The sequence below is a fragment of the Rhinopithecus bieti genome, unplaced genomic scaffold (assembly GCF_001698545.2).
Source record: "Rhinopithecus bieti isolate Rb0 unplaced genomic scaffold, ASM169854v2 scaffold_13558, whole genome shotgun sequence".
NCBI lineage: Eukaryota > Metazoa > Chordata > Mammalia > Primates > Cercopithecidae > Rhinopithecus > Rhinopithecus bieti.
The window spans coordinates 422,391-448,162 of record NW_016808198.1 but is presented as its reverse complement, the minus strand read 5'-3'; the positions used below and the strand labels follow the sequence as shown (position 1 = coordinate 448,162).

The window sequence follows — 25,772 nt, the reverse complement described above, 5'->3', positions numbered from 1 at the left end:
TGCACTGGGGAGTTATACATGATATAAATGATGAATTGATGGGTGCTGACGAGTTGATGGGTGCAGCACACCAACATGGCATAAGTTTACATATGTAACAAACCTGCACGTTATGCACATGTACCCTAGAACTTAAAATATAATAATAATAAAAAAAAAAAAGACAAGAACTGACAGATAAAAGTGGTATTCTATTGATTAACAAAACTTTATATGTTTGCTTTTTTCCCACTTTCTTTTAGAAAAAACAGAGAAACGTTTTAAGAATAGGAATTCAGAATCTTGGCTCACCTTTATGGGGAGATGATATTTGCTGTGCAGAAAATGGTAGCAACAGTCACAGCCTTACCAAGTTCCTCTATGTTCTCCGTGGTCTTCTGAGAACCTCTCTTTCAGCCTGCATCATCACAATGCCAACACATCTGATCCAGGTAAGAACTTTCCAGAACTATTTTTTCATAACTCATGGTGATATGGTATGACATTGTGGTTTTAATTTGCATTTCCATGATAACTCATGATGTTGACCATCTTTTCATGTGCTTTCTGGCCATTTGCATGTCTTCTTTTGTCTGTCTTTTGTCCATTTTTTATTGATAGTCTCATTATCAATTTGTAAAGTTCCTTGATATTTTAGCTACAACTTGGTAATAATTTTCCTCCTATCTATGACTTGTTTTTTCTATTTTCTTAACAGTGTCTTTTGAAGAGCTAAAGTTTTCAATATTGATGAAGTTCAATTTATAAATTTTTTAGTGGTTAGTGGTTTACCTCCCTCACACTTCCAATCTTGACAGTCTTTGCCCTCTCCAACGTCTTTTTCTTATGTTTTCTTCTAAACATTTTATAGTTTTTTATTTTACTAATGAATCAATGTATTTCCATTTGAATTTTTTCCACAGTTTTAGTTCATGTTCTGAAACAGCTTTTAGTTTCTTTAATTAATATTTTAATGTAAAGTATATGTTAATATCAGTATTGTTTACTTAAGTACATATTGTCTGCCTTAGGCGTGTGATTTCATATGATCTTATATATCTACTACATCGTAGTCTCCATAGACGGAGGGCCAGATACTTATACGTTTCTTTATAGGCTTTATGGTAATAACATAATATTAAACGTGGTTTTAAAATTCTTAACACAGTACCTAGGCTTTTCCTAGATAACCAGTAAATGTTAATTAAATGAATATTGAATCTTTATTATAAAGTTATGTAAGCTTAGTGTCTCTGTTCCAACATACCTAGACCCTACCTGCAAATAGCAAATGTATTAAAATGGCTTTTAGTTACATTCGTTATATACAGCATATATAGCAAATATGACTGAAAAGTGTGACAAATGAAAAGTGAATTTAGCTAGATGCAGTGCCTCACACCTATAATCCCAGCACTTTGGGAGGCTGAGGCAGAAGGATCACTTGAGGCAAGAAGTTCAGCCTGTGTAACAGCAAGTCCCCATTTCTACAAAAAATTAAATTAAATTTTAAAAGAAGTGAATTTGGTCTACTTGGCCAGTAGAATTTATTTATTTATAATGGTCAGCAGAGGATAACTCAGTTTTCCTTGAAGGACTTTTTATACATTGTGTCTGGACCAAAATTATTATCATTAGCTTAAAATTACAGACATATCATAAGGAAACTCCTTTCTCTAATCATGCTAGACATTGTACACGTACTTGTATTGCTTTCGTTGTTAATAAGTTATCATAAAGTTAGTACTCAAATAATAGTTTGGTTAGACATGGTGAGCTTTTTATGATAAATAAGCATGACAGAGACTTATCAGATACTGGTGAAAATACTACTACTTATACTACTACTACTACTATGCTATTACTACAACTATTTTTTAGCCATGTACTACATCCCAAGCACTTTACAAGCATTAGGTCCTTGAATCTTCAGTGCTACCCTGTGAAACAGGTTGTTTTACCTCTGTTTCCATAGGGTCACCCAGTTAATAAGTAGCAGGCCAGTGTCCTTACCCGACTTCAAACCTTATCATCCTCAGCATTAGGTTATATGGCTTCACTAATCATCACAAAAACCCTGCAAGATAGCTGTGATTTCAGTTGCAAAGGCAACTAAACTAAAGTTAAATGATTATCCAATATCCCATATCTGTTGTACATTTCAAGCTGGTATTCAAGCCCAGATCTGATTAACTCAAAAATTTAAACTCCTTCCTCTCTGTCACACTGTATCCTATGTGTCCTGAATTATTAACTACCTTTGATGACACTAAGTTTCTATTAGGAAAAAAGTTATTGACTAATATTGTAATTATTCTACATTTTTAAGAGAAAATTATTAGTGTAAAATATTTGATAAATTAGTACATATAAAAGATTAAACAAAAGTTCCATTCTAGACAAGAGAGAAAAGATAAATATGCTTCCTTTTGTATAATTGCAAAGCAAAGAAAAACAATTATGAAAAAAATATATGTATATATGTAACTTTAAATGTTATCCCAATGGGGCCTCTGTGAGAAAACAGAAAGAAAAGGAAAACACTTTTTTAAAGCCATTTTGTTGGTGAGCATCTTTATTACTTAAGGAAGAGATTCCCATTGTGGATTTCTGTGACAGTGAATCCTGTACCCTCGTTTAAGGGAACAGCAGATACTATCAGATGACCTCAAGTCAGCCTATCTAGACCACTGATTAAATAATGAGTGAATGATGTAGTGATCTGGATGTTTGAACCTGAAACAATATTTTAACTTTGATACTTTACAGATATATTTAAGCCCCTGTATAACTGGAAGATAGATTAAATTTATGCTTCTTAACATAGCAGTAAAGAGACTCCTTTGAAGTAGACATAGCAAAATATAGGGTCAGATTTTGGTAATGAGTATAAAGTTATATAGTGTGACAAAGAATTAAGACATATTCCTCAAAACAGAGAATGTCTTTAAAAAAAAAAAAAAAAAAACTGCACAGCCTTCTAAAATTTTCCCAATTTTCAATCTCTCATTCCTAGACAGTTTTTGCAAAGTTATCATATAGTAGTCTTCTGGCCCTAATATCAATTGAGTTATAAAAAACAAATAAATTTTCCCTTGCTCTTTGAACATGATATCTGACCATATATTTGTTTTTATATGAAAATGTTTAGGAGAAAATATAAAACATATACTTCTTCCAACCCATCATTATATAAATATGAGGTAAAACTTTTAATAACTTTTAAAGTCTGTCAAGGAAAATCAGTCTTTTGGCTAAGGAAAGAGAATAAGAATTGCAAGCAGTATGCTTGGAAAGGTAATCAAAATGTATGAATACATATAACCAGGGCACTGTGAGTTTATTTAATAAAAAGTTACATGGTGATTACTATGGGCCAGTTGCAGTCCTAAATGCTTTTCAAATCTTAACTCATTTAATTCTCATAATAACCCTATATGGTTAGTACTGTCATTATCTTTTCCCAAGATCACACAGCTAATGAGTGGCAGAATTTAGACTTAAGTAGTCTACCTCCTATTACCATAATCTTAACCACTGTGCTATGCTAATTGTTCAACAGAGATACTAGAGTCAAAATTTAGAAACAAACGTGCACAAAGTAGCATTCAATGATAGAAAGAGCCTGAGATCTTAGAGGCAGATAGATCCAACTAGTTTCATAGTCTTAGTCAAGTCTTAATTTTTTCAGCCTCAGCTTCACCTGTGAAAATGGAGCAAAAAGTATCCAGTTAAGAGGATTAGTAATAACATGTACTTAAACAGTGCTGGCACATAGTAGGCATTCAATATATGTTAGCAGTTGTCATCTTCACTATTATGACTTAAACAGATCTCTAAAATTGAGGATTTGAACAGAGATAAGGCTACAAAAAATAAGTTATAAAAGTCTATCAAAGCAATAGAAATCTCCTGCTGCCTCTTTTTATGGAAGACACAGGATCTTCTCACAGGTTAGGCCTGAGACAAACCAGGAGGCATAAATAAAGTCAGTTGGCCATCCAAATATTAGTAGCATCACTGTCTTGAAACAAGACTGTTTAAACATCATACATCAGCTTCCTGTCCACTATGACCAGTGCCACCTCTGGAGATTGTAAGTTAGGGTTTAAATGGTAATTGAATAACTGTGGGTAATTTAACTTATACACTTATTTAACAAATAATGCAGGCACTGTTTTAGGCACCCATAGGGATACAGTAGCAAACAAGACAAACAAGGTTTCTATTCTCATGGAACTTTTTCAACAGTGTAAAAGATAGGATGGAACAGAAAAGTAGTATATGTGAGTTTGTTGATACTTAGCTTGGGTGTAGTAGTAGAGTGGTTTTGGGCAGAAATAGAAATGTAGTTGGATATCCTTGAAAATTTTATCATACATATAGTTGGGCATGTATAGATAATAAAATTGTGGTAACTTTGAGTACATTATATAAATTAACATTAGATTAAAGGTATTTTGTATAAAATATCCTTATTTCTTGAATTGTTAAACCAACCAATCAGTGTTCTTACTTTAGTTATTAGCATTCTGTCAGACTTGTATAGTAATGATTAGTTACCCTTTATTATACTTTTGGCATGCTTCCCATGTTTAATGTCATTGTAGGGAAGGAACACATAGTTAAGGAAATTGCAAAGAGAGGGAAAAGTTAAAATAGGGAAAATAATGACATAGATTCAAAACTGATTTTAACTTATTGTTATAATAAGACTTCTGCAAGTAGAATGAACAATAATTATTTTTTAATTTGCCTTTGAAATGTTTTATGTTCAGTCCCACAACTTTGAACTTGACATTTTTTTATTTCCTTCAGGTTAAAGATTATTTTCTTTAACGCCACAGAAAAAAAATGGCAAGCATACTTTGGAACAAGTATATAAAAAAAAATTCTAAATATCTGTTAAGAAAACACTAAAATTGTTCAACAAATATATTATGAATGTCTTAAGTGTATATTTATATAATCTTAAACAATTTTCCCTGTTAAGTAATACTATTACTCATACTGTCTCTTGCTAGAATATAGTTTTAGTGTCTGCCCAAAGACGTTGAACTAAAAATGTGTGTGAAAATGGCTAAGTTAAATACAGACTTTGTTACATGCTGAACTATGGAGTAAAGTGTCATTAGAAGGAGCAGAACTACGGACGGCTCCCCTATATTCCGGCATTACTCAGTTCCCAGATCCCTGCTGTGTAGTTGTTCCACTCGCCAAGAAGCCTGTTAAAGAGCCCCCAAGAGCATGTGTACAGCCCTCCATGTTAATAGTTAATTGGTGAGGATGGCAAGATGAGAGGACAGCCGAACATGTGGTCTCTCAGACTCAAGCAGTAGACAGACCTTTAGTTATAATAACAGCAGCTGCTCACATTCTCACAACTCAACTGTTCAAAACTCTGTTGTTGAGTGAAGGAGGTTGTGGTGGATTGAAAGAAAGAAAAAGAGAAAAGGTTACGTCTAAGAAAAGGAACTAAAACACTATCTTTAAACTCTTCCCACATATTATTGTAATTATGAGAATATTGCAACTTTTAAAAACTTTGGTGTAAATACCCATGTTAAAGGTTATTATATTTCAGCTACACTCAACATTCTGCTGCTTTGTCCACCTTTTACTGTTAGAAACAGAAATGTTTTTGTACCCTTTGAAACTTTTTAATGAGTTATCATTTTCTTTTGCAAAGTGGTAGCTTTAAAGCAGTTACAATAGAATACTGTTTGACTTCCATATCTAACAAGATATGAAACAGTAATTTGTTGGTCTATAAATGGGAATTGGCTTACCACTAGCAAAATTTGTCATCCACCTCCAAATTATGCAAACATTTTGTGGCTTTTAAAAATAATTAATTTTATTTTCGATTCCCAGTAACAGTTTTGTGCTTGAAGAAAATGGTGACCAATAAATAGCATTTATTCTTTTTGGAAATAGAAACTTAGTTTTGTGCCTTATGATGATTTTATTAGTGAAGTGAAAAGAAAATAAATTTCTCCTAGTTTATGCATTTTTAAGTATAATCTGTGGCAAGTTGTTTTTGATTTGTATTTTTTAAGGCATTTTTACTTAAAATTGTCAGCAAATAAATATTGAAACACTTAAACTAATTAAACTAAATTAAATTACAACACTTAAACTAAACGTGTAAACACTTAAACTAATTAAAATTAGAAGTGGAGAAAGTTACCTTATACTGTTCTCATAGCATTTTTTTTTTCAAAAAGAAAATTTACTTATTGTTAGTCTTTTATTCAAGCTGTCATAGTCTACACTTTTAAGGAATTTTTAAATATAAACAACAACTTGATAAACCTCTCCCTAAGTACAATAATGCAAGAATGAAAACTCCTTTGACATTCTGGATCATAGAATATGTCCTTATGTTTTTTCATTGTATAATAATTTTAAGTATTGCCGGAGTTTAATGTACTTGTCTAGAGAACAGTAGTTGGTAAACTATTTAGCTTTCCTTTGTTCAATCACATTTCAGATTTGAAACGAGCCTATAGCGTATTTTCATTTGTCATCATTGGCACTTGGTGAATTAATAGCCTTATTCAATTTTTATCATATACCCACTGTTTTATAATAATTTGATCTGTAGAATTTTTTCCCAGCTATCTCATTGAAGAAACTATTACTAGCATGTTAGCTTATACCAAGGAAAATTCATTTTCTGATGAAAAGGAGGGAGAAAGGGCCTCCTTAAAATATGTCTCCTGAAAAATGAATGATATTTTATTCAGTGTATTATTTTAATTGATGTGTTTTCAAATTCATCTTCTATAACATTAATGTATTAGAGCTTTGAACCCACTGAAGTGAATGATACAGTATGTTTCTATATAGAGAAATTGAGAGCAAACCTTTTCACATCCATAAACTTTTTTGTTCATGCTGAGTATTTTAGCAGCTAAACTCTTAAGTCAAGCAATGGACCGCTTTAGAACTAACCACTAATATGGGATTATGAAATGTGGACTCCAGTGGCCTTGTGAATTTCTCTCAGTGTGAAATTTTTTATTCTTAAAACAAGAACTAAGAATAATTGCATGGTGAAGAAAAATATACTTTTGTGAGTTTACAGCTATAAAATTTTGGAAAATATTTTTTATCTAATTGTTGATATGAACATAACACCACCTTCAGTCATATAACTTTATTTCAAATGATCCTTTTTAAATGCACTTTATTAGAAGAATATTAGGATTGAAAATTACAGATTAATCCTTGATCATAGCTACATTACTAAAGGATAAAGCCAGATACTTCAGAGTGTCATTTTTTTTTATGAATTCTTTTCTTAATCAGGAATTTCCTCACTCAACTGAGAATCCTGCCTTTAATGTTTTCAGATCTTCTTAACTACTCCTGCATTGATTTATAGAGAAATTTAAATATTAAGAGTTTTAAACGAAGCAGTTTTTAAAATGAACTAAATTACAGTATACCCATTTCAGTTTTACATCATATTTATCAAATTTCAGTGACTTTGTGTCAGTATAGTAAGTTGTAAACAGAATCTGTTTTTCTTTAAAATAACAAATAGTCTAACTGTATTTCAATCCTTCTACCATAAACTTTGAATTCTTATAGTTCCCACTTTTTTTTCTGTTTCAGACTACACATGCTGATAACTGGTTAATTTTTAAAATCACATCATAGCTTGTATGCATTATACATATATATTTAATTTACTTTTTTGGGCAAGGATGATTGAAACTTTTTACACAAATAAACTCTAATACACAAACTTTAAATTACCTATAAAGTTCTTCCTATATTGAGCGTAGTAGTATATGTATAATTTTGTCTTCGTGTAAATATGCATATTGAATAGGAACAGGATATATTTTAAATTGTTAGTAGGGTTCATTTTCATCTTTAAAAGAGAAGTACGATTCAGAAACCTTTCATTACACTTAATCTAACCAAAGCATATTCAGTAAGCCATAAAAAAAAAAAAAATTGGTTTAAAATATTATTGGTTTCTCTAAAATAACTTTGTGATGTTCTTGTTCATATTGTTGTTCATTCTGTAGTTCCTATAATGGTAGTAGTTATTAGCTAAAGGGCTATTTAGGGCCAAACTTTTTAAATGTATCAATGATATAAATAGTGAAATGTCTCATCGCGGTATGGAGATTGAGTCATCTGTTTGGACATATGGAATCTTTGGCTACTGGACTGCATCGCCTTTATAATGCCCAGTGTCCAAGGATGGACACAACTGTTCTGGGAGCAGAAGGGGGAGTGGGGGGCCCTGTGTGTTCAAGCTACATGAATATGGTAGGAGAAAAGAGGAGAAATGATCTTTTACATTATTTTATCATAAACTATCTTCTATATCACTTTTGTGTATAGAAAACAAGTACAACTTTATTTAATTTTCATTTATTTTACAAATAAAATTACTAAACTTTTTTTCTTTGGCATTGTAAGCTATCTGAAAATACCTGTGAGAAAACATGAGTTTTGAGTTTTCCTGTTTATATACTTGGATGCATGCTTTCCCTTAAAGAAAGATTAACGTCATCAAAAATAAGTGATACTTATTTCTTAATGTTGAGACCAAACATGCTTGTAAACAATTATAATTTAAAGCTTTTTAAGTACCAGGTGAGATATTATGTCCTAGCGTTATGTTTTAGCCCTTTGCTATTAATTACATTATTATTGCTATATGAAGAGTTCTTGCTTCTTTAATAATATTTTCGCACCCTATGTAGTTAATCTTTAATGTTGGGAAGGACAGGGGAGAGATTAAATTAGCCTTGTAACCTCTTTTTCTTCCAGGCTGATGATGGAAAATAAAAGCTCTTAGCCACAAAATGTAACACTTAGAATTAATATTTAATTAGACTAGCAAATTGTACACTGTGGCTGAAAGCTTCCAAAGAGTTGTTAGTGCCACAATTGACCTACAGGTTTAATAATAACTCACTTCTAGAAGCAAGTGCCAGTTCAGCATAGTAGAGCCACTGTAAGAAAGTCCTGAGAGATTAAAATCAGCAAACCAAATGGCAGGCAAGGATTCCTGGGATGGAGCCTTCTGGAAAGCTGGGAGCTGGAATAGCTTTTAAGCCAGGATTCAGATGAGAACAGTGGGTGAAAAAGCTGATCCCTCCTGTTCTGGGAGCTTCTGGTTGTAGGCCAAAATCTTAGAACAGATTTTTACTAAATGTTTTGCTGCAGCTATTAACTTACATTGAAAATCAAATATTGAATAATTTTTCTGTAAAATTTAGCAAATTTTTTGTGTAAACATTAGTTCTTAATTTCTTACATATTAGTACATAATATCTGTAAACTCAGATCATTAGATTATCAGATAGGTTTGGCGCTGTACATCTATGCTGTTTTGCTGTGACATGCTGTTTCCTTGTTCCCTGTATAGTTGATTTATATGGTTCATTTCTATATTATTTCATTACGGGGCATTATGCAGAGCCTGAGAAAGAGATTGTGAAGTCTGTAGCCCAAGAATTTTTTTTCTTCAGGAAAGTATATATATCAACAAACATAATTCACAGGCATTCTTAATTTTAAAGGCCTTATATTATAAAAATAATGCTATATTTTATGTTTATGGTACACTTAAATTACAAGATAAATAATTCGACCTCCTGGTGAAACATTGGATCCTTATATTTTTGCAAAATTAATCTAGTGAAAATAAGACACCCTGAGTTTGAAAGTGTGCAGACTGAAAGGGGGGGACCTTACATAATTTATTGATAATATCTTAAATAATTAAAGAAAAGCTAGTCATTTGTTAAAAATTCAAGCAGGTGAGGACCTTGCCAGCAGAGGGAGTAGTCCTGTCTTCCGTCAGGTTTCCATCATTTTCCCACCTGCCTCAGCCTTTTTCCCAGCCAGTCTCCCATCTGGACCTGGCTCTGTCAACCTGCTCCTGATGACAGGCTATAATTTTGTATTCAATATGGGATTATTCTAAGCTGATTTTAAACTTTAGTATCTTTAACCTGCTACTGCATCACAAACATCAGCTGGATGCTCTGTTTAATATTTGGATATTAGCAATGGTTTTTCCAGGCAGGGCGTGAGCTTTTGGACATCTGTGAATTGCATTTTAGGGTTTCAAGTATTAAAGTACTAAAAAAAAAATTTCTGATTTAGGAAGTTTCCCATAAAACATTTTCAATCATGAAACACAAATTTTTCTGTGGGTAGATTTCTTAATACAAAACTAGACGTATAGTTAAGAAAAATGCCTATAAATAATTTTGAATATTATACTATTATTCTGTCCAGCCTGTTCATTTCAGTATTTTGCTCATCCCAATTCTGAGACTTTTCAGAATATGTAAGTTTTTTTAATGTTTTATAGAATAACTTACTGAAAAAGAAACAAAATTAATATAAATAAATGTTCTGCAAAGTATGTTTATTTGAATATTTGAAGCCAGTGTAAATATAATATAAACAATATTTATGAAAGTAAAATGATGTATTCTTTAAAAAGTCTCAATTATAAGGAACCACCATTTTCAAATCAAAATTTAGAATATTGAGTATTTGACCATGTAGAAAGCACAAAGAGTTGTGGCTCTATTACGTATTCCTAGTAAATTTTGATATCTTAGGAATTTTTTTCACCATCGAGGTTAGGAATATTTGCCACTAGCCCCTTCATGGATACGTTTTGAGCTTTAGGATAAAGAACCAAAATATGTTTGTTTTACAGTTTTCCTGTGTGAATATTACTATGTGATGCTAGGCAGAGAATGTTACATTTAGAATTTTTTTAATTTACAAAAGTTCCTCTGTATTCTAAAATTAACCTTGACTTTAAGTTCAGTGGTAAATCTGGAAAGATATAATCTAATACCTTCATCAGTTTATTACAAATATTCTAAATCTCATAATTATGAACAGAATTATTTTCCCACTAACAAATATTTTTTAATAAAATAAAAATCTAATCCACAGAAGCAAGTGACAATTCTGGAGGAAGTGGGGCAAGTTTGTAAAAAGTTATAAATGTAGTATAAATAATTTTATTATTTCATAGTCTTGATTTCTGTAGAATGGAAAACCTAATAAGCATGGAAAAATAAATGTCTCATTAAATATCCCCAGATTTATCCTTGGATCCAAGCTTATTTTTGGATTATGTAACAAAGAAAGGTCTTAAGTTCTACTATATTCGTGTTCTATGCACATCATTTTTCAGAAAATGTTGTTATAAATTGAGCTGTTGATTATGACATACTTGCTTTTATTATGGGGATTCCCCTCCCCGCTCTCTCCCAACACACACCCACTACATCATGTATTATGGTCAAACATAAAGTAACTTAAATATTTCTCTAAGTCTTTAACATTAACTTAATAGTGCTTTCAGGCTATTATAGCCCCAAATCTGATATTTGTGCCATACTCAAATGAGAGCTCTTCCTTTCATATTATTTTTGCTGTCTTTCTTAAATAGTATAGAGTAACTGAAGAACTTGCTCTTACTTGAGGCGTTGCATAAATGCTTTATGTTGATTGGTTTATTCCTTTCAAGCTTCTTGATAATTAAGTTATTGGTTAATTACTTCTTAATCCTCTTACTAAAATTTCTTCTGGAAATATATTTGTATTGGTACAAATTACATCTTTTATATTGTTGAGATAATTAGGTCTGGGAAAATAAAGAAATATTGAGAGTTTAAGGTATTCTGATTGTTACTTGGTAACTCTAAATAGGTATCTGAACTATTTTATTAGAAAATTGTGGGAGCTTTAAATGGCAGTGATTAAATTTTATCTCTTAACAAAATTCATAGTTTTGACTTTAAGAACTTTGAATTGAAAGGGAGCATTAAATTAATCTTCCTTAATTTAAAATCCATTTAACAGATTTGTTGTACCCTAATAAAAAATGTATTACCATTGTATAATGGCAAACAAGAAACATTCTATGAAACCAAACAGAAAACAGTCAAAACAAATGCTCTGAAGGTTTTTTTTGAAATTAAAATTGAAATACAAAGGGAGAAGACTGGACAATCTGATTTGCTTTGCTTATTTGCAACACCATTTGACGTATTTTAAATTTAAATGATTAATTAAATTATGTTGCAAGAGAAAACTTTAAGAGCCCTTTATGTAACTTAATACAATGCTATTTGAGATTGCCAGCAAACTCTTAAAACTCCTGGACACTGGCTTTCCTCTCTTCTGGCTTCCCTCCTAGTCATGTCTTGGCTACTGTCCAGAGCTGACAACTTTCACCCAGGAGCACAGGGAGATTTGTCTAGGATAAGAAGGATTTTTGAGCCATCCTACGTTTTCACATCCAGATGGGCAAGGAGGAGGGGGGCAATATCACTGTACATACTTGGGTGATGTCATTATACCATACATACACCATAAGCATTAATTTGCCCAGATTGGTGAATTCTGAATGTCCTTACTGAAATGTTCCATATTGGAAACTGTATTGTAACAACTTCAAAATTAATGCAAAGATTATATTCAAATTTAAGTAATTGATGTATGAATACCTCTACTTGTCCATTTCTATCTATTAATATACTGAAGACCAAAGGGGTTTTACATCTTGGCTAATAACATAAAAACACTTAGAATCTGTTAAGATGAGAATGTGGATGTTCCCAGATTCAAGGCCTGTCCTCAGATCATTATGCTAAAGCTTTCTGAACACTGCTGGTTATATTATGACAATTTATTATCCATAGTGTATTCCTGCTAAAGTGAATTGTGATTATTATGCTTTTATGGGTTTTTTAAGCTGTTAATTTTAGATTCTTCTAAGTAAATTCACCTGCTTTTATCTAAAAGACTGTTTAGTATTAATATTATTATTTGAAAGACCTTTTGACAAGAATGGTTTTAAGGTAAGATTACATCAATAGATCATATTCCTTATGAAGCTTGGAGGTGCAGAAGTAATCTATAACAATTTTTTTAGCTTTTTAAAACACATGTAAGTTTATAAGCCCAAATGTCTTTTATGCTCCTACACATAACTAGAAGGTTGAATAAGTTTATAGTAAATATAAACATTTTCTCAGTCAGAACCTTAGATGTTATTCTTATATAATTTCCATTGCTTTTTATTCTGTAAGTGTTTTTCAGATATCCCCACAACTTTCACAATTAATCTGGTCTGCCACATTATGCAAACGATTTTGCTAAATATGTGCAGAAAGCAGTAAGATCACTGTGAAACTATATAACTAATTTTATGGTAATAGTATGATTAACAGTTATTCTTGTACGAATACTTTATGAAGGTTTTTTCAATAGACTTTAGTTTATAATTAATAACTATGATGCAAACCTGTGAAACTTAGAAATAAATGAAATACATGAATGAGTTTCTGGAAAATTTTGAAATCTAGGCTGTACATATTTTTTACTTAGAATTCACTAGTTTTCCCTTTTAAAGTGGATAACTGATTTTTTTAAGTCTCCCACAAACTACCTTTAAAAGACTTATGAAGTTGATAAACATAATATTATATAAAATGGTTTATTAGTAAATGTTAAGATTAAATGAAAGAAGTAAATCCTCTTTGAAATAAGCAAATGTCAGGTTGACAATTTAAATACACAGTACCTTGCTTATGTACTATCAGAATGGAAATTTATCTCATCTTTAAACCTTGTAATTTCTATTATTCATATAATTGAGAAAGTCCTAGTTTATATCACTTAAATCTTGAATAGATGAGTTCTAACAAAAATTAACTTATATCATTTTAGATTCAGATATTTAGATACAAAGGCTTAGTCTTTTATTTATAGATAAAAGGAAATCTGACCTTTTGATTAAGAAATATTGTCAGTAGCCTTTATAAATGCCTGTTCATCTGAGGGTCCATGACAGGAGTACTCTTCCCAGTTGAGTTTATCCTAAAAATGAAATGATAAGAGCCTGCTGGTTATTATCCATGATTCTTCTTAATGAGGGAACCACATGGTTATTCTTCATCTCCCACTTGTTCTCACCCTTTACTATCAACCCAGCCACACCCCACCCCCACCCCAACATTGTTCAATACTCAGCACAATGAATCATTTTCAAGTTGACTCATTGTGAACTGTATCCCAGCTGTTGGAATGTCTGGCAGACATTTTTGTTTGGGTGAAGAATAACTGGCTGAAACCCAACCTGGATGAGTTTGATATAATGGTCTTTGGCTAAAGAAATATTGAGAGGAACATGTTTATGGCCTCTGAAGCCCCTGTTATTCCTGGAGTAGGACCATCCCCTGTGGCACAGAACTGAAAGTAAGGAATCAATCTGAATTATTTTCTCACCATTGAATGAAAAATTGCCTTAGAAAAAAATAGGCATTTCCAAATTATGTTTTTCTGTACTTAGTGTGCCCACGTGATTGAACATATTAAAGACAATTAAGAATAATTATTTTACTAATTCTTTTAACAACACTGATCCAAAAGCTGAAACATTCTTTATATAATGTAGAAACATTCTTTATATAACACACATTCCAACTTATGAAGGAGTTTCAAGTACTGCCCTAGGTGTGAGTTAACCAGTCATTTCAACAGAATGTTTGGTGACACAGGCTACTGTGTGTTTCATAATACCAAGTCAGGTAACATTGACCAGCCCTCTTTAATTTTCCATTCTTATGCCATCTTTATAAAGGGACTTAAGAAACAAGAATATTAGTAAGCTCAGTTGTAATCATGTTTCCAGAAAATGAAAATCTTTTCTTTGACCTCTTTCTAACAGGGGATATAGTAGGCTGATAAATTTTCTTGACTGTTTTGTATTTCCCATTCTCTTCTTCAAAGATTAGTTTTAAACTGGTGGGCATTACCATTGTATAAAATGAGAGTTTCAAAATTGCAAAATTTTACAAAAAACATTTTCAACTTATCTAGATCTGCTAAGCAAAAAATTGTCTAAGACATCATAGCATATAATCACAGTTTTCTGATCTACCACTCTGTCAGGGGCTAAAAGGAATACTCGATTTCCAGTAATTAAAGAATTTTTTTAAAAACCCTACCAGATATTTGATGAATATATTTTTATAGCCAGGAGATTCTCAGTATTTTAGAACTTTTACTACTTAATAACTGGACATACTATGTTTGTAAACATATTAACCTATTGTTTTGATCTGGCAAAATGACATTTATTAAAATGTATTTAGCAGTATTTCAGTTCATCTCAGATTGTGTCGAGAAATAAAGGATAGGCTACTGGTCTAAATGTTAGTCATCTACCATCTTTTCTTTCCCTTTATTATTATCCCAGAGCCAAGTGGCAGCATCTGGAAAGAGAAAACAGAAGACTCCATAGCTAGCCATGTTGCAATCTCTTAGCTGGTCCTTTCCCTGTTTCTAATATGTCACAGAGGACCTCAGCTGTTATAGGGCTGGGACCTTGTCCCAGCTGACAGACGACAGTGAGACTCTTGCCCTATACTTTATGCTGTACCATCTACTGCTTCTTAATCCTGCTGTCTGACAGATTTTCCAATGGGCATTGAATGAAGTAATTTGAAAAATAATCATGTATGAGAATAAAGGTAGTCCTGTTCCTTAATACAAGTGAAAAATAATCAATTTATGTTCTCTACCAGAACTAATCAATTTATATCTTCTACCAATTTATGTTTTCCCTTCAGTTCTTCAAATTAGAATAGCGTGACTACATGGGCCAGCATTTTCAATTAAGGGCATATTTCCATCCAGTTTTCTGCCTATAATAGCTTTAACTTTTAAGGTATTTCTCTGTTGATAGTCTATCTCCACTATAGTTTTTCATGAGATGACATAGTGATATTTTACAGATACTATATTATTAATATAACATTTAACGTTACTGCTTTGTTTCCATGTTTTGCAGAATAAAACCATTATTGCCCGTGTCACAAACTTGTCAGATACAGTAATTGGTCTGGAATCATTTATTGGTTCTGAGAGAGAAACTAATCCATTGTATAAGGATTATCATGGTAAGTAGAACCTTCATAATGAGAAGAGCATGAGCAGGCTGCTTTTAGGTTACCTGGAAGCATCCTGTTCAATCCAAATATATACAATCAAGAAGTATAAATTTTACAATACACCTGTTAAATGTTTTCCATTCCTGTCCAGTCTTCCATGGCAGCTTATTACCCAACTATATTAAGACTATAGACTATAATAACTGAAAGGCGTCAGACCCAAGTATTAAGGCATGGCTGAATCAGGTGTATATTTTGTTGTCCTAGTGTCTTAGGGTAGCCGTGTAATCAGTCATACTTACTAGCCATGTTTGAAATAAATGCCGTATTCTAATAATGACAGTTTTCTAAAGCAGTTTATACTTTACAAAGCCTAGCCGTATGATAAGATACATACTGGATTATATTTACATATTCTTAGTCAATTACATTTTTAGAAAGAGAAGATCTTTCATTATATTTGAACTTTTCTCTGTTTACTCATTTTCTTGTTAGTTTGAGTTATGAACAAATTATAAAATATTGCCACCTTGATATAATAAACACAGGTGAATTCATCAGACTTTCTACTTTTTTTTTTTACTTTTAGTAATATTGTAGTCATTTGGTTAATTTGGGGATTCTTTTAATAAAGAGTCTTATGTAGAACTGTATGAATAGTAAAATGTAGTAGTTAGGTCTAAGTATTATAGGTCTAAACCAAATATAGAATGCAGTGAATAACAGATTTTTACCTATTATTCTTAGTATATACAAATTATTGCTACCATTATTATGGAGCTACCATACTTCTATGGAAACCTCTAAAGACTGAGTAGCTTCTTTGAAGCCTGCTCTCAGATTTTATAAGACAAATATTATGAGCTTATGCATTTTGTAAAATATTTTATGTTCTGAAAAATACTATTTTGATTAAAATATTTCAAAGGTTGAAAGGCTATGATTCTTTGTGCAAAAATCTCTGAATTGATAAATTATTTTCCACACAGTAATGAGTGGTTCTAAAGACTAGTATGCTTTCTGTTAATAAGGAGGACCTTATTAATTTATTCTATAAGGCCTCTTGATAGCTAAGCAAGCACATTTAAGGTTAAAATAAGAAATGTGCAAATAAAAGTGTGGTGTGCCTATTTCTAATAAATATATTTTACTAAATAATATGTATGAGATAGTCTTAATTTGTAGCTAAAACTGTCTTCTTGAAACACCTCTTACATTTTTTTAAGTTTGAAAAATTGTCAGGTATTTTAGTTAATTATTTTTGAAGAGGCCATTTCTCAAGCTAAGTACTTTTAAAGGTTTAAGCTAAGACTAATAGATGCATTATTAAGCATTTAAACATACTTACAAAACCTTGTACTAGAGAAGCAGTTCTGTAAGTAAAATTTGTCTCTTTGTTCAAATCTGTAATTTGCCTTTCCTCCCCATGTTTTGGGTCAGTGTCCTCGGGATGTTAATTTTTAAATATGAGCTGAATCAGGCAGAAAGATGTAGTGAAGAACCTTCCATGTCTTCATCTGTGGGAAATGACCCCTAGTTTAGTCAGAAACTACATTAGACTGCACAAAAGCCATCCAGTGCCCTTGTCAGAAAAAATTAGCAAGTGTTTCTATTGACAAGAGGCCAAAGCTCATGGTTTACCTAGCACTGTTGCAAAGCTTATAGCAGCTACATAAAGGTCTAACATGCCATAGATATGAGTGTCTTGGGATGGCACAGGGGTTAATGTTTGGTCCTAGAGTGTACCCTGAAATGTACTTTTCTTCAATGGTTTGTTCAAGTCATTAATAAGGTACAAAATGAAATACTTTTCATGAGTGCTTCACTGGTTATCAGTAACCTATAAGCCTTGTTTTGCTGGCTGCTTAGTGGTGCATTTAATAAAATAAAGATCACTCAGTGGTGCCGTGGGCAGCATGCAAGGTGATAGCCATATTTGCTTACTGTAAATACAAGAGAAAATCACACACAAACCAGCTGTAGTTTTGACAAGTATTAAGATCCCTCTTTACATCTGTACTTCTGTACCAAAGTGCAATTAGTTTTCGTCGCACAAGGATTTCTGTTTATCTTATTCTGCTTGATTACTTGAGTATAATCACACCATTTGCTTCACTGCTCCTGGTAGTAAGCTCCAGTTTTAAAAGGGGAGGATGCTTGTGTGTAAATTTACAGGATTCTGCTGTAAGACTATTTAATTTATGTATCCGATGACAATGTTTAATTTTTTTTTCTTTTAATTTCCTTTCCACAAGGCTTGATTCATATACGGCAGATTCCTCGGCTTAATAACTTGATCTGTGATGAATCAGATGTCAAAGACTTAGCTTTTAAGTTAAAAAGGAAGCTGTTCACCATTGAGGTAAGAGAATTTTTATGTTTTAGTTTGCAGTCTTGAGGTAAAGTTATTAACTTATTTTACTTTATTTTATTTTATTTTCAGTTATTTAATGAAATTCTTAGGACATGTTTTATGCTAAATATTATTAAGTTCTTCTGATATAACAGAATAATATTTTAGACTATTGTTTTATTTTTACAATATATCAAGTATGGCAAAGATGATTTTCTTTTGAATATCTATTAAAAGTAAGCTCCAAACTTACATGATAAATATGATATGCATATTTCCATGGCTTTCAAAAGCATATTTAATTAAATGTTAATGAGCTGTGCTTACTTGGGTGTGGAATGTGAATGTTACCCATAATTGTCTGTGGCTAAGAGGATTCTTATCTACATTTTAAAAACATTTTTCTTTACTATTAGTGAAATTACCTTTCCTCTTGTGGAACTAAACAAATTATACTTTACACTAGTGTCTTTAAGTACATTTTCTAAGACACTGCAACTTTTTTTGTGACCCTTACGTAGGCAATGGTGACAGAAAGTAGTAGGACAAAAGATTTATTTCAACTTAATCTTGCTAAAGAGCAAATGAACAGAGAACTATTAAGCAATTAGAATTGATGTATTTATTAACGAAGTAAATGCTTAGAGAGAGATGGCTTTTGGGTGATGTGATAGTTATCAGTATAGTCGGCGCAATTTTTTTTTAACAAAGACATAAAACAGCCAAGCAGCCTTGACAAACCATTTTGTTTAATCTCTTTTCAAATGAAAAGCTCCTAAGCAGGCCACTTGTCTTAACTGCTTGAAACCATAAAAAGAGAGAATTGCCACCAATAAATTAGCATATTTTTAACTTCATCACCAAATGATGGTCAATGTGGCTTGGCACTGCTTTGGTGTTTGGGACTTCACCCTTAAGTGACCACTTTGGCCCTTTTTTGACCCTCTGCCCTCTTTAAGCTGGCCACTTGATAAGGTAACTTAATGGTTCTCTCTCTTTTTCTCTTTCCCTTCACATTTGCAAGTAGCACTAACCTATAAATCATTGTAAGGGCCCTATCCAGTGACAAATTAATGTGCCCTCCTCCTAATTAATGGTCATCAATGTCCTTAATTATCTAATCCTATTGAGAGCAGTTAATAGTTAATCAGGCAGCCAGTTCTTCAAGCAGGTCATCTCTGCAGGAGTGTTAGAAGTTTCTCATCTGGGGACACTCCCTTCAAAAGCCACTTAAAGCCAAAAGAGCGAGAGTGTAGAAATGGTGATTCTTGAGCTAATTTGCTTTAGTTCTCAAAAGAAACCATTGAAGTGGAACCCAACACTGTAATTGTTCAAACATTGTTTCAGCTTTTCTGACAGAATACTGAGTAATGTACCATAATATTGCTTAAAACGTTGAGAAGGGTACAGTTATAGTTTAGTGTCACAAGGAAAGCATGCTTATCATTTTCTTATGAATTTATATTTTTAATGGAAGACGTAAGTTTTTTCTCTCCATGTGGCACCTTTTCCCCAAAATCAGTATTCTAACAATGACATCTGAGATATCATTTCTATTACCATACAAACTAAGCAAGATGATTCCCCTGTGAATACCCAGAGAAGAAAGTAGTACAGTAATGTGAATCATGTTTATGACTTTCTCTTTCTCTGTCTCATTGAGTCTTATTGGGAATTTAGGGAAAGAGAAAAATAAAGAAATTACATGATGTCAAGTGGGACCTCTCCTCTCAGAGAGGCCTCTGAGAGAGGCCTCTGAGAGGAGAGGTCCCACTTTAGGTTCTAATAGTAACTGCACTTCACCATCAGAGCTGATGAAAGATCTTTTATTAACCACACAGGTTTCTGTTTCATTTTCTCTCTTGTTCCCACTATGCTAAACTAAGAATCATTATAATTGGTCAACCTGTGGTTTAGAAGCAATGTTTGAAAACAAAATACAAATAGACTGTTGTTTCTGAAAATTCTATATAATCAAACACGGTACCTTTTTGGCTAATAACCTGATCACTTAAGGTTTTTTTGAGTTTTTTTGTTATTTTAATATAAATATATACATTCTAAATGACTTACTTATGCCATAATATTCAATTTAGTGATTAGAAAAAATAAAAACTAAGGAATCAACCAAACCAAATAGAAGTACATATATAAGTATAATTAGAATACAATAAAATCATGTGGTTCACCTAAAATGTTTTAAATGTAGCATCGTACATTCTAAAATGCATATCCAAACAGATAGTAAGTCTTGGTAATATATTAAAGAAACTAGAAACAGGAGTAGAAATGACCTGAAAGTAACTAGTTCAAGGATTCCTTTATTGAGGGTAAAATCATCGAGCAAATGCTACTGTTTTAATACTCACAACAAATAAATGTTCTTTTAAATGTCCTGATACTTTTTTAAAATAAAATGTAACCTTGCTAGCCTGTAAAGTCTGAGACTAAAATAGTCTATTGAATCTGAGTCTTACTTTTAGAAGTCAAAGATAGTTGAATCTGACATTGAATCAGGCATTGAATCAGAGTCTCACTTTCAGAAGTGAAAGGTAGTTTAGCAGGGAAAGCCGAAATAACATTTCCAATTCCACAGGCAAATTTGTTACATGTTGGAATTTACTGTCAGTCACGTCTCAAAAGGGGGCAAGGTTGGAAACATGGGGCAAAAGAAGCAGGCAAGCACTCTCATCTCTATTTTTAGGGCACCTTTTGATTTGTTAAGTCATTGCCCTTTATATGTATGAAAACTGATTGTCTTTTTACTAGCAGCTACCAAGGGCCTCTAACAGGTAGAGCAACTTTAACTCATAGTCTCTAATTTCTTTGAGTGATTTGGAGAAAGCAAAGGAATATTTCTTCCTTCTCAGAGTGTGTGTTGGTATTGTCCAGATTCAAGTGAAAATATTTATCTAATCAGAGTAAAAATTTTTGCTGATACCTGTAACTACAAAGCTGTATAAATTAGCCCCTCTACAAAAACCGTAGCAGAATCATATCCATACTAATTGCACTAAAATCCTGACATGCATTCTAGATAAGTAAAAGTGAAAGTTTAAACCATGATTTCAGGTTAAAAGAAATCGCTTTCCAATTCTTTGAAAATTGATGATTCTTATAAGTGATACATAGTAACAGTATGGCCTATGTGATTAACCATTATATACTACTTATTCCTTGATCTTAACCAGATCAAATTTACCTAACCTTGCCTAACCTCCATTTAATCACCGCAAACATTTGTTGAGCCTTTGTTAAGTAGCAAGTACTATACTAACTTATTTATACTTTTATATAGTGTTTAAACATTTTAAACAAAAGCTTTACTAAGATATAATCATAGATTCAATACACATAAATGGTGTGTTTTTCATGTTTATATCTAAGAATCAAGAACAGGGTTATTTACTTAATAGGTATAAAATCTTTGCTTAAATGTATATAATATAGATAAATTATGAATGGGCTTTTGAAAATAGTGCAAATAATATAGCTATAAATATTATATAAGCTCCACCAGTCAAGTGACCTGTACACACTGTCTTCTTAGTTACGTGTAAGATAACTTGAATACATAGCATCACTTCCAAGCTAAAATAACTGGTTAAACTTGCATTTCTTAGCTTCTGTAATTTTTGCTTCTTTAATATCAGGCTATCATTAAACCAGTTTTTTCTTTAGTAATTATGATGTAATTATAGTACATAAACAAGTAAGATTTGGCAGAATTTGAAATGTGGCTGCATATTTGATGACATAAATGCAACATTTTCACTTGCACTTAATAATATTTTGCTGTTTTGATTTTGTATTTTGAGCTGGATCATATTGTAGCACATTCTAGTCATAAAATTAATATAAATGATAATAATGTATTATTACATTAGTTGCACCATCCATTAAGGTTTTTACAAAGAGAGTTTCCACTTTGGTAATGGGACAGTTTTCCAGCTCAAAGATTCAGTGTTTCTAAGTTCAAGTCAGAGAGTACAGTAACTGGATTAACATTTAAATATACAGAAGACTTACAGTACAAATTTTCAATATAAAGATTAACACTACTTGTGTAGGCTGTAATTGGTCAAAAAAATAGTAATTATCATAAATAGTGTATCTTTGTGGGCCTCATAAACTAAATGAATATTGAGAGTAGAGTGTCAACGTAAATCATGTTTACTCGAGATTGTCTTATCATACTTTGTCCCTAATTCAGAATAGGACCTCAGTACCTCTCCAGTCACCAAGAACTTATTCTCAACAAAATAATTGACCAATCAGTTTTTATTAAGTAGCTATTATTTTTGATATGTAATAGATTTATTCTCAAGTATTAAGACTAGAATAGAACCAATATAAATTAGATTTATAATTATATTGCCATATAACTTGGTACTATTCAGTAGGATTATTCAATAGGATTATTATTTACATATTGGAAAAGCATAAACTCTTACAAACTAAGGAGTGCTAGTGGCTATGATAATGTGTAATAATTTGGAGTGTTTCATGATATCTTTGGTCCTAGGTTTACTTTATTCCCTATGCTTATTTTCAGCAGCCTTTCCAGTTTTTAAATGAGAAGTAGAACGTTGAATATGTTTACTATATCTAGAGATGGGGAGAGGGATGGTTAACTTGCTTGTCAACTCACAATTATGTTATATAATAAAATAATGGAAATATGAATGTCTGGCTTGGGAGCCTTGTTAAGTTGTAGCATCATGGGCTGTAGTCCAATATACTACAAATATTGTTTGTTATTTCAACTAACTTTTATTCCTAGATACACTGCAGCTAGCAGAAAGAAAAAAAAATCAAAGTTGAATATAGGCTTCTATTCATTTAGATTAAATCACTTGTCAAAAATAAACCAAATTAACATTTTTTAACAATGGAAATGTAATTTTTTTACATGTGTACATTTTGATATATTCATTATATTATCATTCTCATATTTATGCTTTTATTCTCAAGTGATATCAGTATATAATAGCATTACATAGGTTTCACAGAATCTCCAGAAGTTGGTTTAATACTTACTATACTTTATATATTTCACATGCCATAGTTAACCTATCAAAAGTGCATACCACCTTAAGGAGAACACAGTTTTGAGAATCTGTCTAATCCTATTTCTTCCCACTTTGGAATCTTAATTAGAAGAGATAAAAAAAATCATTTAGCTAAATTATTGTCTTGAATCTGTAGCAAAAGGTATAATCCGCAATTGGGCCAATTAGTGAACCCCATAGTTAGCTATGCTGCAGCAAACAATTTGATTAGATCTGACACCATCCTAGTTCCCACTGTTGTTTTGCCAGGTATGATGGTCAGACTTCAAAGAGCCTGAGGCATCAGCAGGGCAAGGTTTGGAGGCCAGCTTAGGTCCGGTTGTTAATCTCTCTGCTAAAACCACAGCAGCTCTCACACAAAACAAGCTTACACGACACAATCATGCGGTATTAAAGTTAGGGTTGAGTCATGCCAATTTCCCTTTGATTTTTTGATGATTGACCAAAGATGGCTACATGACTAGACACATGCTAAAAGTATACTGATTAGGTAAGTTCCCAAAATATTTGAAGTATTTTTTAACTTCCTATATAAATGTTGTGAAAGCTTATTCCCTTTGATCAAACCTTCCAAAGTAGTAGTACTATACTGGGGAAAAATGAGCATTTCTTACTGGCAGCCTGAATATCAGACTTTTCACTTATCACTTTATATAAATTTGTCTTTACATTAATAATTCCTTAAGGAGAATATATAAGGAAATTGTTTCTAAGTGGTAAGCTTTTGAAAAATCTATTAAGCACTTTGAAAGAAAAAACATTTTTCCCTGAGTCATTTATGTTCACTGACAGTTTTTCTGAAATTTCTTTATAATTGTTTTCCACTTAAATGTTGAGTAAAGTGCCCTTCCGAGATGTGGTTGCATAAGTGTTCTTTTCTCTGCATTCTGATTTGTTGAAATATTGCAGTAATAGTGACATGTTTCCATTCTGAGAAAAGCCTAAGGCTGCTTTAGTATTATTCCGAATGATTGAAACTGCCATCTTGCTGACTTTCCCTTAGGCAGTGTAAGGCCTGTTTGCTTTTGTGTTCATTTCACATGCTTCCTGTTAGTTTGGCTGGCAGAACATCATTGCTTCATTTGGCAAGGAAGAGTAGATTCATATTTGACTGTTACATGTCTTATAGTTTCTGTATGGTCATCAACATGTAGGATATGAAACTTGTAATTAGTTATATCAAATGAATCATCTTTCTTTGAGAAATACTATAAAAAATGACACCTTGACCATAATTTTACATAAAATCTTCATTTTATAAATTGAACTTAGGATCTAATATTTTACATTGCACTATTTATTCATAACTACATTACTCAGGAAATTTAAGGAAATATATATTTGAATAATGAGATGGTTGCACAAAGCAAAGTCAAATATTTAGAATCTTACTAACAGTCTCTCATAAAGATACCATGGTTACCTGTAGTGAGTGGAGTTATCTCAATTTTTAGACCAGGAGGATACAGACTCAGCATTGTCTAAGTATGCAAAGGGGAAAATATCTCTTCTCCCGTCTTCCTAAGTTTTGCAGACATAAACATTTATATATGTGTTTTGTGGTTTGGTTCCAAGAAAATTATATTGCAGTACTTCAAAGATTTTCTTCAAGCCTTTGTAGAACTGCTATAGCAGAATTAGTCCAGTTTACATGATACTCTCTGAAACACTTCCTTTAATAATGTGTCATTTATAGTCTCTAAGGAAGATAGAGAAAAAGAAAATAGAAAATGATGACAAATCACAGCTATTTCATTTCCTCACTTAAATGTATTTTTTAAGTTCCTAGAAAGTAAGAAGATGCATTTTACTAGTATATCCTCCAAGGTGCCTGTAACAGTAATACTTAGTAAATATAGTATCCTTAAGCTTGTGATGTAGATAGTTTTGCGGATATTTTTGTATCTAAAACATTTCAAGTTTAGTCCTGCCTCAGTGCCTTTGCACAGCAAATGTTCAGAATCCTCATCCCTCTGATCTTTTCAAGGCCTTTTCATGTCATTTGGATTGTAAATTAACTACCTCAACCTTCTCCTTAGAGAAGTCTGACTAGCCTGTCTGAAGTGTTCACTAAGTTACTCATCCTCATATACTGTTTGAATTCTCAGTGTAATGTATTTTATAATTGTTCATCAGTTTATTTGTTTATTTCCCTGACCTCATCACTAAAATGTAAGCTCCATAAGAGTAAGGACATAGTATGTCTTATTTGCAGCTAAATCCTGCGTGTGTGTAATAGGTGCTCCATAAATATTTGTTAAATTGTGAACCTACAGTTTTTAAAGTAACTCATGCCTACCGTAAGTTTCTTTAAAAAAATGTATTTGGTATCTGATTTGTTCTAGGTATTGTGTTGGGTGCTTTCATATACTTTTTTTTTTTTTTTTTTTTTTTTTTTTT

At 32.0% G+C, this 25,772-nt stretch overlaps 1 protein-coding gene across 2 annotated transcripts in view; it reads left to right on the top strand.

Moving 5' to 3' along the window:
• The window catches only part of ELP4 (elongator acetyltransferase complex subunit 4), a 277,473-nt gene that overhangs the window by 122,033 nt on the left and 129,668 nt on the right, over positions 1-25,772 (top strand). For both annotated transcript variants that reach the window (XM_017885757.1, XM_017885758.1), the window contains exons 7-9: positions 243-431; positions 15,848-15,956; positions 18,203-18,309. In XM_017885757.1, coding sequence (XP_017741246.1) covers positions 243-431; positions 15,848-15,956; positions 18,203-18,309 — 405 coding nt within the window. The remainder of the gene's footprint in view (positions 1-242; positions 432-15,847; positions 15,957-18,202; positions 18,310-25,772) is intronic.